We start from the raw sequence: 15,882 nt of genomic DNA, 5'->3' as shown, positions 1-15,882 counted from the left end.
AACTATCCCATCTCTTTAGGGATTCACCTCAGTAAAAAAAAACACTCCGAATCTCTTTCAAAGGTACGTTGGTCCTCCGAACACCACACAGTTCGTTGTTCTGCCCTCTTGGAATTTTTCCACAAACCCGAATATTTTTTTCCACTCCGAGAGAACTTGAGTTTTCCCTCCCACCACTCCTCCATTTTTTTTAATCATCATCAAATTACTCGCACGTCGACCAAAACGCTGCTTTTATTGCTGCGTACCTGGTCTTCCGTGTGACCCCTTTTTACCTTAGCCTTTCATCCCTTTGACACCTGCGCTAGGTTTTGGATGTGGCCTTGTCACGCCTCCGACTGACATCACCTCGCCTTCGATTTTTCGAACTTCCTGCTCTCTCTCGCCTTCTTCGCGCGTTAAAACGACACCAACCTGTCTAATGAGCTCGAACCTTCCTCAGTCGGGCACTCAAGGACAAAGCACCGCTACTCCCGCCGCTTCGACCCAGCCCGCATCCTCTAACCCCCTGGCTGCCACTCAGGCGCCGGCCAAATCCTACGCCAACGCTACTAAAAAGTCCGCGACGGACTCTACCGCCGCACCCGTCACCGTGGGTGGTTCAGCGCAACATGGGCAGTCGAGCTCCGTATCTACTGTGAACGGCAAACCCATGCAACCCCAATCTCAGCAGTCGTCCTCTTCGGGAGTGACCATCGTCAATGGAGCACCCGCCGCTCCTGCTGCTTCCTCCGATCACTCTCGCAAACCCTCTGTGACCATCACTTCCAGCGGTACCTCCGGATACATTCCCAACGGCGGCGGCCCGGCTAGTCGGCCCAACAGTCTTCAGTTCGGATTCCAGCAGAGTTCTCCCAGCATGGGTGCTCCTGCAGTGCCTGCCCAGGCCCAGGCTGGACTTGGTGCTCCTTCGGTTAACCCGCGTGTGACGTCTCCTCAGACTTCTCCCTCGCCTATTCCTCAGCCCGCTTCCAGCGGCGGTCGTCCCCCTCCATCGACTTACCAGGCGCAAGGAAATGTGCCGAACTTTGGTAGCTTCGGAGAATCTGGCGATGCCGTAAGTAATTTCCGTTTCCTGTTTTTTTGGGGAGTGAACTTGAAGCACAAATGTGTCCCGAGGATGGCACATTTGTTCGTGACTTGATCAAGTTTTCGTGATTGTTGGGTCGTTTTTTTACCCTCTCTTGGTTTTATTTCCCTACCTCTATGAATCTTGATTTGCTCACATATCTGCTCTCGTTTCGCAGGCTTCTCTTGCACACGGTTCTCAGCACTTGCGTCGCGAGTCCTCCCAGTCTACTCACAGCGATATGAGCAACCACATGGGCAACGGCCCCGGACGCGGGGGCTACCCTCACCAGGGTGGTCGCGGTCGCGGATACTCTCAGTCCGGTTACCAGGGACAGCAGATCCCCTACTCTCCTAACCCCGGTTTCCGCCAGACCAACCAGCCCCGAGGCGGTCCTAACATGGGTCCTCAGTTCCACGGTCCCAACCAGGGCCGTCCGCTGGCCCCTTACCCGAACTCGCCTCACCAGGCTAACCGCAGCCCTGCCTTGACTCATGTCAACCCGACAACTCCTCAGATGAACCCTGTCCCGATGGCACACCCCCAGATGGCCCCGCAGGGCTACGCCTACGGCCAACACATGGGCCCGCAAGCTGTGAGACATCCCCCAAATCATTCTTCCCGGAATGATCCCCGACGTGGCACCCGAAGGAACTTAAACGGCAACTGGAGGCGCAGAGAAGAACCGATATACTCACCCGAGTATCCCGTGGATCTTGCGCCCGAAAGTGGTAATTTTGAACAATGGCTGACGATGGTGAAAACTCGACAGACTTACCCCGGTGGCTATGATCCCAACTACGCCGGTTACTACAACCAGGCCGGTACCTACTACATGACCCCGCCATCGCCTCAGCCTCGTTCTGCTGGCATGCCCTACACTCCTCAGTACATGGGACAGCAATTCCCCGGTCCCATGCCTCAGGCTACCCCCTCTCGCGCACCCCTTCTCAGGTATCTACTGATCGTCCAGGTTCGAGCCTCGGCCAGGGACCCGCACCGACTGGCCCTGCTGCCCCCAACCATACACACAGTGGCAGCAGGCCATCCAACAGCCCTGCTCCCAAGCCTCACTTCATTATTCCATCCGCCAAGAAGAGCCCGATCATCATCAAGGACCCTAACAGCGGCTCAGTCAAGACCTTTGAGAAGAACCCGGCATCCCCCGCACGCGCCACTCCTTCGCCTGTGAAATTCACTCCTCCTCCCACATCCACTCCCCCGCCCCGCACTGGCAGCGCCACTGAGCACACTCGTACCGAGAGCAAGCCGAGTGCCACCAAGACCGACGAGGAGAAGAAGCAGGAGTTGAAGGACGCCGTGCGTCTCAAGATTCAGCAAGATGAGGCCGAACAGAAGCAGCGTCTTGCCGAGGAAGCCTCTCGCAAGGCTGCCGAAGCCGCGCCGACCGATGCCAAGAAGGACGATACTGAGTCTGCCCGGGCCGCCATCGAGAACCTCAGCATCAAGGACAACGCTGCTCCCGCTGAGGATACCAAGAAGGATACTCCCGCCAATGAAAACAAGGCCGCCGCCCCCGCTGAAGAGCCAAAGAAGGCTCCTGCCCCTGCCCCTGCTCCTGAGGAGGAGGAAATTGATTTCGATGCTATCGAGCGTGAAATGATGGAATTGGAGGCCAAGGAACGTGAGGCCGAGGAGGCCTACTACAAGGCAAAGGAGGAGAAGAAGGCGGAGGCCGAACGCAAGGAGCGCGAGGAACGTGAGAACTACGAGGCCAACATGAAGAAGGCCGAAGCCGAGGCAGAGGCCCGCGAGCTTGCCCGCGAGGCCGCTCGCGCCCAAGGAGAGACCGGCCAGGACGACAACAAGGAATTGTTCGCCGCGCTGAAGAAGGGTGGACTCAGCGCCACAGAGACTTCCACGCCTGGTGACAGCGGTGCTGCCACCCCTGTTTCTGACATGGGTCCCCCAGCCAAGCCCGCCAGTGCTGCGCCCAAGAAGCCCGCTGGCCTCAAGCTCGATACCCCGAAGCCGACCGAGCCCCTGCAGCCCACTCCTGGTATGAAGTCTTTGCAAAATGCTAAGTTCTTGAAGGACCTCAGCAAAATTACCTACCCAGACTCCATCAAGCCTCCTAGCGCTGCTTTGAACGAAGCTGCACCAGAGGGCCGAAAATTCCACTACGACCGGGACTTTTTGCTGCAGTTCCAGGCCGCCTTCAAGGACAAGATCTCCGTGGATTGGGACCTCCGTCTGCGGGACACAGTTGGCGATGCCACTGACTCTTCCCGTCCCCAGTCAGCCCGTACCCCCAGCATGGGTAGCCGCGCTGGCTCTCGCGCCGGCGGCGCTATGGGTCCCTTCCCCAACGTCTCCATGGGCAATTTCAACGCCACTGGCCGACCCGGTCAAATGCCGCCTATGGGCAGCCGCCAACCATCCGCCTTCGGGTTCGGACGGGGCGGCCCTGGTGGCATGGGTCCTATTGGCAACATTCGCCAAAACTCTGCTGGCGTTCCTCCTCGTGGTAACTCAAGCAAGGGTCCCCGCACCGACAGCCGCCAGAGCAAGAAGCACGGTGGCCGAGGAGACGAAGCACAAAACAAGGCTATGCCTCTTACTGCTGGCATGGATCTTAGGGCAATTCAAACTAGTGCAAATGGTTGGAAGCCTCGTAGCGTTGGTCAAGCCGCTGCTGGGCCCGCCCCTGGTGGTGACAGCGGTTACTTGGCACCGGATGTCGTGCAGCGCAAGGTCAAGGCTGCTCTCAACAAGATGACCCCGGAGAAGTTCGACCGTATCTCTGGTCAGATTCTCGAGATTGTCTCCCAGTCCAAGGATGAGTCCGATGGCCGTACCCTGCGCCAGGTCATCCAGCTCACTTTCGAGAAGGCCACTGATGAGGCTCACTGGGCCCCTATGTACGCCAAGTTCTGTAAGAGCATGCTGGAGAGCATGAGCCCGGAGATCAAGGACGAGAACATCCGCGACCGATCGGGCAACGTCGTTGCTGGTGGAAGCTTGTTCCGCAAGTACTTGCTCAACCGTTGTCAAGAGGAGTTCGAGCGTGGTTGGAAGCTCAACCTGCCTGCGAAGCCCGAGGGCACCACCGAAGAGGTATGTGGATCGATTCCCGAACATTGTTTCTTTTTTTTTCTTCCCTTTTGCATCGTACTAACCATCAGCAATAGATTGCAATGATGTCGGATGAATATTACATCGCTGCCGCCGCTAAGCGTCGTGGTCTTGGTCTCGTCAAGTTCATTGGTGAATTGTACAAGCTTGGCATGCTTACAGAGCGTATCATGCACGAGTGTGTCAAGAAGCTTGTGGATTACGAGGGTGTTCCCGACGAAGCCGAGGTTGAGAGTCTGACCAGTCTGCTGCGCACCATTGGTGCCAGTCTCGATGCCTCCGAGAAGGGCCCTGCTATGATGGACGCCTACTTCGCTCGTATCCACCTCATGATCGACATCCCTGGCTTGCCCAGCCGTCTCCGATTCATGCTTCTCGTAAGTATTTCCATGGGTTGCGGTCTTGCGGAGATAAGAAAATGGCTAATAATTCGTTCAGGATATTATTGATCTCCGTGCAGCACGGTGGAACTCCAAGGATGCCGACAAGGGTCCCCAGACCATCGTTGAGATTCGCGAGGCTGTAAGTATACCTTGCTTCATGTGATTCATTGTATCCTCTATCTAACCCTTAAACAGGCTGCCCGTGCCGCTCAAGCCGCCGAGGCTGAGCGCCAGCGCCAGTCCAGCAACCGCGGCGGTGGTGGCCGCATCCCCATGGGTCGCGGCGACGCTCGTGGCTTCGGATACAACCAGCCCCCTCCTCCGGACTACGCCTCTAGCAAGGTTGGCAGCGACGATCTCCGCCGTCTACGTGCGACTCGCAACACCAACCAGCCCATGTCCTTTGGCCCCTCCAGCCTTCTAGGATCCCGCACCAACAGCGGCCGCAAGAACCTCGGTCCCGGTGGTAACCTGGTCCGTGGTAGCGACGACAGCGCCGCCAGCAGCCGTACTGGAACCCCCCTGCCGGCAAGAAAGAAGATAAAGATACCTCTTCTATGAACGCCTTCAGGTACGCTTCTCCCAAGGAAATCCCGCTCCCCCCGTGGAATCCCGCCCGCTTCGCGCAGCGGAAACCCTCAATTCACACCCACATGCTAATAATCAATGCTCCTAGTGCTCTTGCTGCCCTTGAAGATCGGGACAACATGGCGACCTCGCCTCCGTCCAACCCCACATCCCCGATGCTCACCAAGTCACAGCCTGCAGCGACGGAGCGTCGTCCCTCAAAAACCCCGTCTGTCAAGGACGGCGAATCCGCAGCATAGAAAGACACACCTTAGGAGTTAATGATCAACGCTTTCCCATTTTCTTGGTTCACAAAAAGATTTCTTCATTCTCGTCATATTTTCCATCTCGATTCCGTGGGGAACAAAATTCCCAACCTTGCGCGTTTCCCAAGTCTCAGTCTTCGCTTTGCATTTTCCGACTGGTCGGTTTCCCCCTGTCTGAGACTTGTTTTTCTTCTTATCAAGCTCGTCGACTTCTTTTGAACCCTTTTCGAAAGAGACCTCTTCATAGTGTACAATCTTGACATCTCTTCAATTCTTCCTTTTTCCCTGTTCTTTTTCTCTCTTCCTCTTTCCCCGGTGACTCTTCGCTTGAGAATACATGGTGAAACTGGGTGGTAGTGGTAGTGGTTGAATTTAAAGGACTTTTGCTGCAAACCGGCATTGCTCAAATCAACTATTCATATACGAGTTCTCTCTTCCATCTGTAGTTCCATTCTTCATACAAATCGTAAGCATATTGTCTCTAAGACTGGGTGCTATGTACATGACACTGTTCCACAGAAAGCAACTCCTCCTTTACGGACTCTGTTCATGACCAGTTGACCGTGTTCCTCGCCCCGACATGTAAGCTTCACATGGTGTGAATGTCCAGTGAGAGATGGTGTGAGGCATAAGAACGAAGATCAGACCGCAGACACGACTGGATCAGGTATCTCGTCACATCCATCAGATAGCCTGCTATAGAGCTTGCTAGCATCAAATGGGTAGACACCAGAATCTTTGAAAGATCTCTGAATGGTTCTCGGACCGATGGCCCTCCATCGTACATCCCCGATCGCTCTTAGAAATTGCGCCTTGCGGTCCCTACCCATCGGTCCACCTGCCCAATAAGCTGGATCGTTATTTAGGCTTTGGAAATGTTCTTTATATCTCATAAACGGCTTGCCATCGAGCGGGCGGGTTGCAGATCCAAATGCGAAGGGTATAATATCGTTGTCCTCGCATTTCCGTATGAATTCGACAGTAATGTACGGGGCGCGGCGATCGACGATCAAGACACGCTTCTCACCCGGCTCTGTACGAATGCTAGTACTCTCGATGAAACAATCTAGCCATTGAGTGGCTAATTCATCAGAGTTCCAGCCATTCGGCGGAATTCCAACCGGTGGTAGATAATCGAACCAGACACTACCGTCATCGAACCAGGCGTCCACGAGCTCACCGTCTCTTTTGAATATGTATAGCGGTTCCAGCTGCCACCCATCGGCAGAAACACACTCAAACGCAGTGATGTTCCCGCCTCGCTCAGTCTCAGCAAGATCAGGGCCAGACCTGCTACCGTCCTGGCTATCGACTTCATTCTGATTTCTGTCCTCGGCGGCCCAGAAGCCGCACTCATCGAAGTTGTATATTAGCCTTGCAGGTACACCTTCAAACGCGTCTTTTAGCCGCTTGAACCAGTCGGCTAGTAGCTCTGCATCTTCTTCTGCCTCACTTAGATCCAATTCATGCGTGCGGTGCATCACTATGCCTTGCTGTAGGTCTGGTGGGAGACGCCGAATGAAGCGATACGCCCACATCTTGCTAACCCTCTGCTCGGGTCTACCATTGCGCGCAAGTGAGGAGTTTGCCATTGACTCGATCAGCTTAGGCGTTGGTGGCATATCCCATTCGATCAAATGGCGTATCCAGCCTGTGAGGGTTTCCTCCTGGACACTATCTAGGATCCTACGAGCGTTTCGGTTGCCTGTAAGAGAGCGCACTCCCTTTTTGAAGCGATCGTATAGGGTCCGGTGATGGACGCGATATTGACGCGCAATCCTGCTGAGGTTCGGTTCTTTCTCGCGTCTAGCTGCTTCGCAGGCCGCGTTCAGACGGGTTTCGGCAGGTTGGTCGATTTCAGGCACAGGTTGGTCGGGGTCAGACACAGGTTGGTCGATTTCAGGCGCAGGTTGGTTGGCCTTAGCTATGGTTTGTCGAGGGCGCACACCCTTTTTGACGCGATTGTAGAGGGTCCGGTGAGAGACGCGATATTGACGCGCAATCTTGCTGAGGTTTGGTTTTTGCTCGCGTTTAGCCGCTTCACAGGCCGCGATCATACGCGATTCGGCAGGTTGGTCGAGATCGATTTCAGGCACAGGCTGGTCGACTTCAGGCACAGATTGATCAGTTTTAGCTTTGGGTGGTCGAGGGCGTACACCCTTTTTGACGCGATTGTAGAGGGTCCGGCGAGGGACGCGATATTGACGCGCAATCTTGCTGAGGTTCGGGTTCTCCTCACGTCTAGCCGCTTCGCAGGCCTCAATCATAAGGGATTCGGCAGATTGATCAGTTCTAGGCACAGGTTGGTCGGGCTCAGGCACAGATCGGTTGCTTTCAGACACAGATTGGTTGGTTTCAGGCATAGATTGGTCGGGGTCAGACACAGGTTGGTCGATTTCAGGCAAAGATCGGTTGGCGTTAGCTTTGGGTGGTCGAGGGCGTACACCCTTTTTGACGTGATCGTAGAGGGTCCGGCGAGGGACGCCATAATCACGCGCAATCTTACTGAGGTTCGGCTTTTGCTCGCGTTTAGCCGCTTCACAGGCGGCGATCATACGCGATTCGGCAGGTTGGTCGAGGTCGATTTCAGGCACAGGCTGGTCGACTTCAGGCCCAGATTGATCGGTTTTAGCTTTGGGTGGTCGAGGGCGTACACCCTTTTTGACGTGATCGTAGAGAGTCCGGCGAGGGACGCCATATTCACGCGCAATTTTACTGAGGTTCGGTTTTGTCTCACGTTTGGCCGTTTTGCAGGCCTCGAGCACACGAGAATAGGCAGACTGGTCAGTTTCAGGCATGGTTGGTCGAAGATATTGCTTCCAAAAGTGTAGTGGTGGGAGCTTTGGCGATGTGGTGTGTTGTATGTGGGAGGCGGTTCGTCCGTGGCCCACAGCAGGACGGTGTAGGTGGGCAGAAACTAGAAAGGCAAACAGAAAGACACAGATACCCACGTGACCACCTGTCGATGATGTGGATTCATTCTTGTGAAAGTTGTTGCTTCTCTTCCTATCTGCTATGTTCACTACCTGGGTGTACTTCCAGAAGATTGCGCGTGAATATCGCGTCCCTCGCCGCACCCTCTACGATCACGTCAAAAAGGGTGTGCGCCCTCGACCACCCAAAGCTACGTACAACCGACCAATCCGTGCTTGAAATCGACCAATTTGTGGAATATGTGGCCTTCATCGGTTGCAGGCACAGATTGGTTGATTTCTAGCACAGATTCGTTGATTTCTGGCACAGATTGGTCGGCTATTACTCGTTCTCAACGTACAAGACACACCCGAAGGGGGTGGGAATCTTAAAGGCACAGATACACTTCACATGTGATACACTTGAATGAGAGTCATACTTGAAAGGAGCATCCTATTGATAACTCGACTGACTTGGATTATGGCTTGTGTAGAACTTCATGCAATCAATGTCTATCATTAGATATGAATTCACTGTAGACGTAAAGAGCAATGTCGCTAGACCCGAGACTGATAATAACGAGCAGGGTATCGAGGTGGGTTTAACAGACAACCCCTGAAAGGTACCGACGTGATCGTAATCCCTAGCTTCTAGGTTGCACAGTCGCAAAGCCAGACGCACCGTGGGCGATGAGGTGGGAATTCAAATGATTGGTTCGTATGCATCGTGAATAGTTTCGAGAAAACCTCGGTGGTGTAATGTGTAATGTATGGAGAAACACGAGAAAGTAAGGGTAGATAGGAAGGGCAGAATGCATCAAGGTGCACTAGGGTTTTCGGGATTCGTTGTGGTGTCATGAGTATCATGTCCATCCGACACTTCGATCATGGGGATGGATATAGGGCTTTTGAGTGGTTCCGAGCACTCATCTGGCGCGTCGGGTCTCTCGCCCTCCGTAGTCGACGAGGAGTCAGAATCCGAAGAGTCATCGTCGGATGGGGGAGGCGAAGCCGCAGCCCCACCCTGCGAACGCGAGGCATATGGCTGAGCCGCATCATCAGCAACGATGTTCTCTTGGGAGCTTTCCGCGGAGCTACCGAGCGTTGGACTCTTCCCATTCAGCGAGTTCCGGGCCGGGTAGGTGGCGTCGGAATCATCGTGGCTGATGCTACTTCGATCCGAGACAGAGAGCGAGCTACGCGAGGTCGCGTTCGAGTATGATGCAGGGAGACCAAGTGCCTCGGCCACTGCAGCCTCCTCGTCCGGCAGTTTCGAGGTACTGCTGTCGTTGCTGGAACTGGCGCCGAAAATCTGACTACCGCGCTGCTCGCTCATTTCTAAGATGTGGTTATAGCTGCGCCGCGTTGGGTCTGCGCGACGCTTCTTCTTCTTCTTCTCGCGCTTTGGCGATGGGCGCACGACAATCACGGGGATGGGGGACTGCTGGAGGCAGTATTTGGAGACTGATCCAGGAAGCAGGCTGTGCACTCCTTTCATATTGCGTCCTCGGGTGCCGACAATAAGCATTGCTGGCTGGTATATACGAATCTTGAAAAATATTGTTAAACTGAGAAGAGACATCAAATGGACTTCTGGGGAAGATTTACCATGCGTTGAATGATGCTCTCGACCTTGCCGACGGCAAGTTCTAGGACCAAGCTGATAGCCTTCTCATTATGGCTGTTCTTCTGGATAACTTGTTCGAACAGCTTCTCAGCCTCCTCGCGGTACTTCCTCTCCTCGATCCCGGCATCACTGGCTATGCGCGAATCCTTCTCCACTGCTCGAAGGCAGACGATCTCATCCCCGTCATCCACCAGCTCGTCAATGAGCCATTCGAGAGCGAATTCGGAATAATCGTTCTGGTCAGTACCGCATAAAAAGGTCCTGCTGCGACGTGTGGACTGATAGCCCTTGTGTTTGTAATTCAGAGTGAGGGAGAAATCGGTAGCGTCGAAATTATCGAATGTGTCGAAAGACACGCCTCGTTCATAAGTCCTGTAAATTATCAATATGCGCCCGTGCGAGGAATTTCCTGGGAAATACATACTTCGGCGGTGGGGGAGACGGCCCTCGGTTCAATTTGGCAGCTTTGTGTTCACTTTCTTTTTCTTCCAGTTCCCTCGACGAGAGCCGCTTCTCCTTAAAGCTTGCCGAACGAGTAGGTAGCAGGGCCTCGGATCCTCCGACGCTAAACTGGATTGATCTCCGATGTGGACTTCGTTCTGTTGGCTTTGCGTCACCGGAAAGGCTGCGGTTGTGGCCGGACCCCGCAGCTGGAATCGTATGATCTCTGCATTTGGGTCGCTCCCCGATATCGAATGAGGCTTTGGGGGATGTGGGAGCAGACATTCCGAGGTGAAGTTGTGATGACAATCCGGATGAACAAGAAGCAATCGTTTCGTATTCTGCTAATGTTGCTTGGCCGTGTGTTGACGTAAATGACAATAGCTAGTAGGTATCAGCGGTCATGGGGTTGTTGAAGATTCCACAACCAAGCAAGAATTTGATGGCATGTTTTGAGTGGAGTTCCTGCAGTGAAGTCTTCCAAGTTTGTAAAGCTAATAGTCACGAGGCATGTTGCTTGAGTTTGGAGAATGACGGATGCAGCGAGGGGTTAGGGCAGTTGGTGAGGGCGGTGACTGCTTATCGATAGCGGAGCCCAGTTTGTCCGAACCTGCCCAACCTTGGAGGTTCGATCCACTGATTGACATAGCCCTAATTTGTATACAAAAGCTTCATTGGTGTCATCTACAGTAGGTTGACGGAAATGGCTGTTTGAAATACAGAATGGCTGATGTTTTATTGGCTTCCAGTGCTAATCACACCGAGAGAGCTCAATTCTTCACCTCGTGACTAAGAATGTCACCCCGCCCGGTATGCACGTCTTTATATGTTAACTTTATGAAGTAGGGACAGGAAATCGAAGTCAACCAATGTATCTGCTATGTATTACTGCGTCACTAGTTATGGAACTAGATTTACCTAGTTAATGTCAGTACAATTTGCGCAAAAGCCCTAATTACAATGACATCAACAGATGCAACCCTGCAATGGTGCAGAAACAAGTTTTATTCAACAGCACGCGAGAGATGAAGAGACTAGACTCGAATCCAACATCAACATGAAACAAAACCTACAAAACGAGTGAAATACCCCATAACTACCCAACATACACCATTGACCAATGTGATCTCAATCTGTAATAAGATACCGGGCAAAGCGCGCCTCCGGCGCCGGACGAACCGAGCCATGCGCAAACGACAGCAAGCCTCAAAGAAACCAGACCCACCAAGTCTTGAATGCGATTTTATGCATATCGATGACTAACTACTGTGCATCTTTCAGGGTCCGAGCCAAGAATCTGTCAGGTGTCAATGCCGAGTCCCGATCACAACGCGAAGATAGGGGCATATCGGAGGAACAAAGCCAGCAACGAAGCCAACCATTTCCAAACGTATAAAAAGGGTAAACAACCAACGAAAACACCCGAAAGACACACACACACACATTGACTCACTCACACCCCTCAGCCCCTCGAGTGATTTCCAACACTAATCCCAATCCGTATCCCGCCTCGTTTGTACCTTACCTAGCGTACTAGCGCGTAGATCGGGCACCCACCAAAAGAACCAGAAGTGAAGAAAAAACCAAAAAAGGCAGCAAAATTCTTTCATAACCCACTTTATTCCCACTTTATTTACACTGCCCGATCACAAAGTAAATGTTGATTATTGAACTAGTCAACCCCCTTTAGCAGACTATCAATTCCATAGCGCCATATCCGCGATGATCGCTATCTTGCTCTGATCTATCTACCAGTTATCCGGCGGTGAAGAAGATCGCGTGCTGGCCCCCTGCACTTCCATTCGATTGATTTGGCGCTCGGGGCCCGGGATCGACCGGTCACATGCGCCGTTGGCAAGTGGGGGTGGGTTCAATGGAGGATTCTGCCGGTTTTTCTTTTTCTACACAGGAGATTATTTGTGTACGGAGTATGATAGCATAGTTATGGTTACTGTACGACATAAGGCATTGGATGTATTTCGAATTTTTGTTTTGATTTTGAATTTTTTCAGAGAATTGAAAGACACATGTTTCGGGTATGTACATTCCAGTTGGGATCAGTATGTCTGTTCCCTCGTGTATCAATGCTCCAATGCACAGTCTCGGCCTCTTGGGAGAACTGGCTTGTTGCTATCACAGATAGCAAGAGATGAGAGGGGTATGTAAGTATATGAAAAATGAATATGAAATATCCAAAATGGAGAGTCGGATATGCGACCGACCAAAAGAAACGCCGGAAAATAAAGATGAGAGGCTTGTAGATGCGCTCTAAGAACATGGACCAAAATAGAAAAATCATCGTCATGAAAGCATCAGGGTATCACAGTATAATCGCTGGATGATGGTACACAAGGCAGAGAGGGGAGGTGAGAGGGTATAGTCGGAATCGTAACAAGGTGGATATGTATAGTGGGAGGAGAGGCTCATTCAATAAGCCTCGATGATGCTCTGCTCTCGTGTATCAAAATACCCTGGCTCAAAGAGATGGGGTTGGTCAGAGCCTGCCAAGGCAATCGCCGTGGTAGTAGGCTCTTTTTCATTGAACGCCTCCAGCGTAGGCTGAGGTGGAGATGGCGGCGTTGCTTCGTCTTCAGATTCGCCGTCTGAATCAGAGAGTAGCTCGGGCGGGGACTGGCGCGACGGTGAGCGAGTCAAGCTCAGCTCGTCAAGGTCTTCCTCATCGTCGTATTCAAAGTCGGAATCTGTGTCTTCGCCCTCGTCTTCCTCTAGCAGGTCATTCTCGTGGTGGGGAGCCACGGGTGAGGGAGAGCGGCGGCGGACGGGAGTGTTGATGACGAAGTCGGACTCGTCGAAGTCGGAGTCGTCGCTGTCACTGAGGTCGGAGTCCATGTCGGACGCATCCTCCGCGTCCCAGTCTTCCTCGGGCTCTTCGACCACGGTGGAGGCCCATTGAATGTGTTGGCGGGAGGACGAGGAAGCCTTGGTGGCTCCCTTGACGGTCTGGTTGAACCAACGTTCTTGTTCACGCTCGGCGTCGGCGAGGTCGAACATCAGTGAATCGAGGAGGTTGGCGTGGCCGACGAGCAGGCGCAGATTGTGGTCAGCCCGCGAAGCTTCACGAGTGAGCTTCTTGCGGGCGGTGTGGGCGAGGTAGTATGTTTGTGTGATGCTCATCTTCTTTTGTTGGCGGCGCCGGAGGAGGGAGTCGAAATAGGGAGAGGACTCAGAGGACTCAGAGGAGGGGGATTTGGAGGTAGTGGAAGGACAGTCCATGGTGGGCTAGAAGATCTTTTTGAAGATTTCGGGGTATGACTCTTTGCTGGTGACTCAATTAGGCGTCATCCAGTCACAGTGGATCGCCGAGGGGCGGTGTGGTGATAAAGGGCCAAAGGGATAACAGGGCGTGAGCAGGGTATCGGATCAACCTGTTGTACAGATAGTCGAGATATGATAGATCAGGTTTGGTGTCTTCTTAATTTCCCAAGGGGAAGATAGTGTAACGGTGGATATTGGAGAATCCTAGATTGAAGATCAGATCAAAACTCGGCGAGCAGACAGCTTTATTTAATGTGATCAGGCTTCTGTATTTTTTTCGCTTTTCCTTTTTCTTTTTCGTTTTTGGTTTTTAATCCGATCGCCCCGAACCGGACTTTACGGATGATTTGAGCTCCACCGGACATAAAATGGAGAATCGCCGAGCCCGAGTCATCCAGTTTGAGTAATTATCGTATTTCTAATACTGAATAATGCACTGTCCGCTTTTCCCATAGGCTTTCAAGGTTTCCTAATCTCACCGCTACATTTTGTACTGCCTGCATGTAATTTGAGTAGTTAAGATACATCCCTGCAATTCAATTGATTCTTGCCAGACCTACTTTTCCCTCTTGATCTGCAGATTGTACTGTGTAATATTCAGTCTCATACTCCGTAGTTCTCATAGTGAGTCACAACTCTGGAACGATGACCAATACGCCGTGTGTGCCGTGTGGAGCGAAATACCGAATCGGATAGTCGGCTACTCTTAGCTCCGATTATTCAACTTTTCCTTACTTTCCACTGACTTCCTTAATTCCTTAATTCCTTCATTCTAGAATGCTCTGCTCCGTACTGCGTATATGCTTAATGCCTTTTACCAGTGTAGATGACAATTATAACTTAAGGTTCCTCAGCTCCCAAGGTCCATCTGCGGGATTGCAAGATGATTACTCAGTGGATTAGATTTCCAATCCATCATGATTGCCAATCAAATCACCTCATTCATGCTAAACTACTTCCGTATTGCATAGCTTCCGTGGTTGATAGCTGACAATTATGAACTTAACTACTCCGTACATATCTCCGCAATCCGCATCGGCAGAAGGGCTATCTGGGTAAATCATGAGCTGGCTGGTCAGCAGAATGATATTGAGCAAGATAGCGAGCAATCTTACTATCCATGCACACAAGGTACCTAAGGTATCCTGCAGCCTCAACACTTTCACCAATTGCCTACCCCCTCGCCTGTATCACCAGTGCCCAGCTTCTTGGCAGGAATTACTTCGTACAACGTCCATCGTATATCGCGACCGACTAGCATTCCCCAGAAATTCTGAGATTGACCAGGAACCTATACATAAGGAGGCTGTGTTGTGGGGAACGCCCAACACGATTAGACTATTGATTGGTATGCACTGACCCTCATGAGGCCATGAGGCAGCGTAGTTTCAAATCCCTGTCAGAACCTAGTGGCTTATCATGATTTTCATCTGTATGATGCAGTTCATTCCGTACACCGGTGCCTATCCATCGCACATCGCAGACCTCATTTAACCCTCCTTGCAGGGCGCAGTGTCAGACTCTCTCGTTCTCTCTCTCTTGAGAGCATATTCAATGTGGGGACCAATGGGATCCACCAATGGCTCGTTATGTTTCACCTGTGGAATGGTAGTTGTATGTGCATTTTCCCGTTTCATCCTGTCCAACAGCACATGTTTCTGATAGACACCTTGCTGGCGACATAGGCGCATACCTTGGGCGCATAATGTAAGATGTTACTGTATGTACGCAGTACACGGTAGAGTACACCAGAAACCCCCTCCCCACCCCCGGCTTGTTGATGATCCGAGTGTTTGTTCAGGAGAATGACAGCCTTGGCATAGAAGATTATGTCAGGCGCGGTTATCGCCGCGCCAAGCCCGGGCCCCGGTACTTAGAACCCTGCGGCTGAGAGCAAGAAAATTTTTAAAGTGGTTCGCAGAGCTTTCCCGTTCATAAAATTGCCCTTGTAATCTCCACTTAGCCCCGTCCCAGCCCTACGAAATACCAAATGTCTCAAGCTAACTCCCGAGGTCCGTCTTTGCCGAACCTGCTGATGACAAGTAGAATTTAGATCCTTATCTAAAGGTCGAAAGTGGTTCCATGCAATCTTCTTTCCAATCTTCCATGGTCGATAATCAATCTAGTTCTTCGTTCTCCGTGCGGGATACGCATATTGCCACATCAGGAACTTACGAGGTAATGGAAGCCCAGATGCAGGCCAGAACAATCGAATTCAAGAACTGCGCGGAGATAAGAATATAAA

At 52.2% G+C, this 15,882-nt stretch overlaps 4 protein-coding genes across 4 annotated transcripts; 1 reads left to right on the top strand and 3 right to left on the bottom strand.

The window, feature by feature from the left end:
* Nucleotides 1–421: 421 nt before the first annotated feature.
* On the top strand, nt 422–5,375 carry N7515_002462 (putative eukaryotic translation initiation factor subunit eIF-4F; the record flags this gene model as incomplete). The annotated part of the gene is made up of 7 exons (XM_056663206.1): nt 422–1,057; nt 1,248–1,980; nt 2,043–4,147; nt 4,222–4,542; nt 4,604–4,687; nt 4,744–5,022; nt 5,043–5,375. 7 exons carry the CDS (start codon nt 422–424, stop codon nt 5,373–5,375), a joined length of 4,491 nt encoding a protein of 1,496 aa, XP_056525319.1.
* Nucleotides 5,376–6,022: 647 nt separating this feature from the next.
* Nucleotides 6,023–8,179, bottom strand: N7515_002461 (transposase; the record flags this gene model as incomplete). The annotated part of the gene is made up of 1 exon (XM_056663205.1): nt 6,023–8,179. One exon carries the CDS (start codon nt 8,177–8,179, stop codon nt 6,023–6,025), a length of 2,157 nt encoding a protein of 718 aa, XP_056525318.1.
* A 931-nt stretch (nt 8,180–9,110) lies between these two features.
* On the bottom strand, nt 9,111–10,646 carry N7515_002460 (universal stress protein; the record flags this gene model as incomplete). The annotated part of the gene is made up of 3 exons (XM_056663204.1): nt 9,111–9,842; nt 9,902–10,292; nt 10,345–10,646. The coding sequence occupies 3 exons, from the start codon at nt 10,644–10,646 to the stop codon at nt 9,111–9,113; spliced, it is 1,425 nt and encodes a 474-aa protein (XP_056525317.1).
* Nucleotides 10,647–12,788: 2,142 nt separating this feature from the next.
* Nucleotides 12,789–13,595, bottom strand: N7515_002459 (uncharacterized protein; the record flags this gene model as incomplete). Its single annotated transcript, XM_056663203.1, has 1 exon — nt 12,789–13,595. The coding sequence occupies one exon, from the start codon at nt 13,593–13,595 to the stop codon at nt 12,789–12,791; it is 807 nt and encodes a 268-aa protein (XP_056525316.1).
* Between the last annotated feature and the right edge of the window lie 2,287 nt (nt 13,596–15,882).

Source organism: Penicillium bovifimosum, assembly GCF_028826915.1.
Source record: "Penicillium bovifimosum strain IBT 22155 chromosome Unknown utg000002l_segment0_segment0, whole genome shotgun sequence".
In the NCBI taxonomy this organism is placed as follows: domain Eukaryota; kingdom Fungi; phylum Ascomycota; class Eurotiomycetes; order Eurotiales; family Aspergillaceae; genus Penicillium; species Penicillium bovifimosum.
The sequence above is the reverse complement of the archived record's forward strand: the minus strand, read 5'-3'. Positions and strand labels throughout refer to the sequence as shown.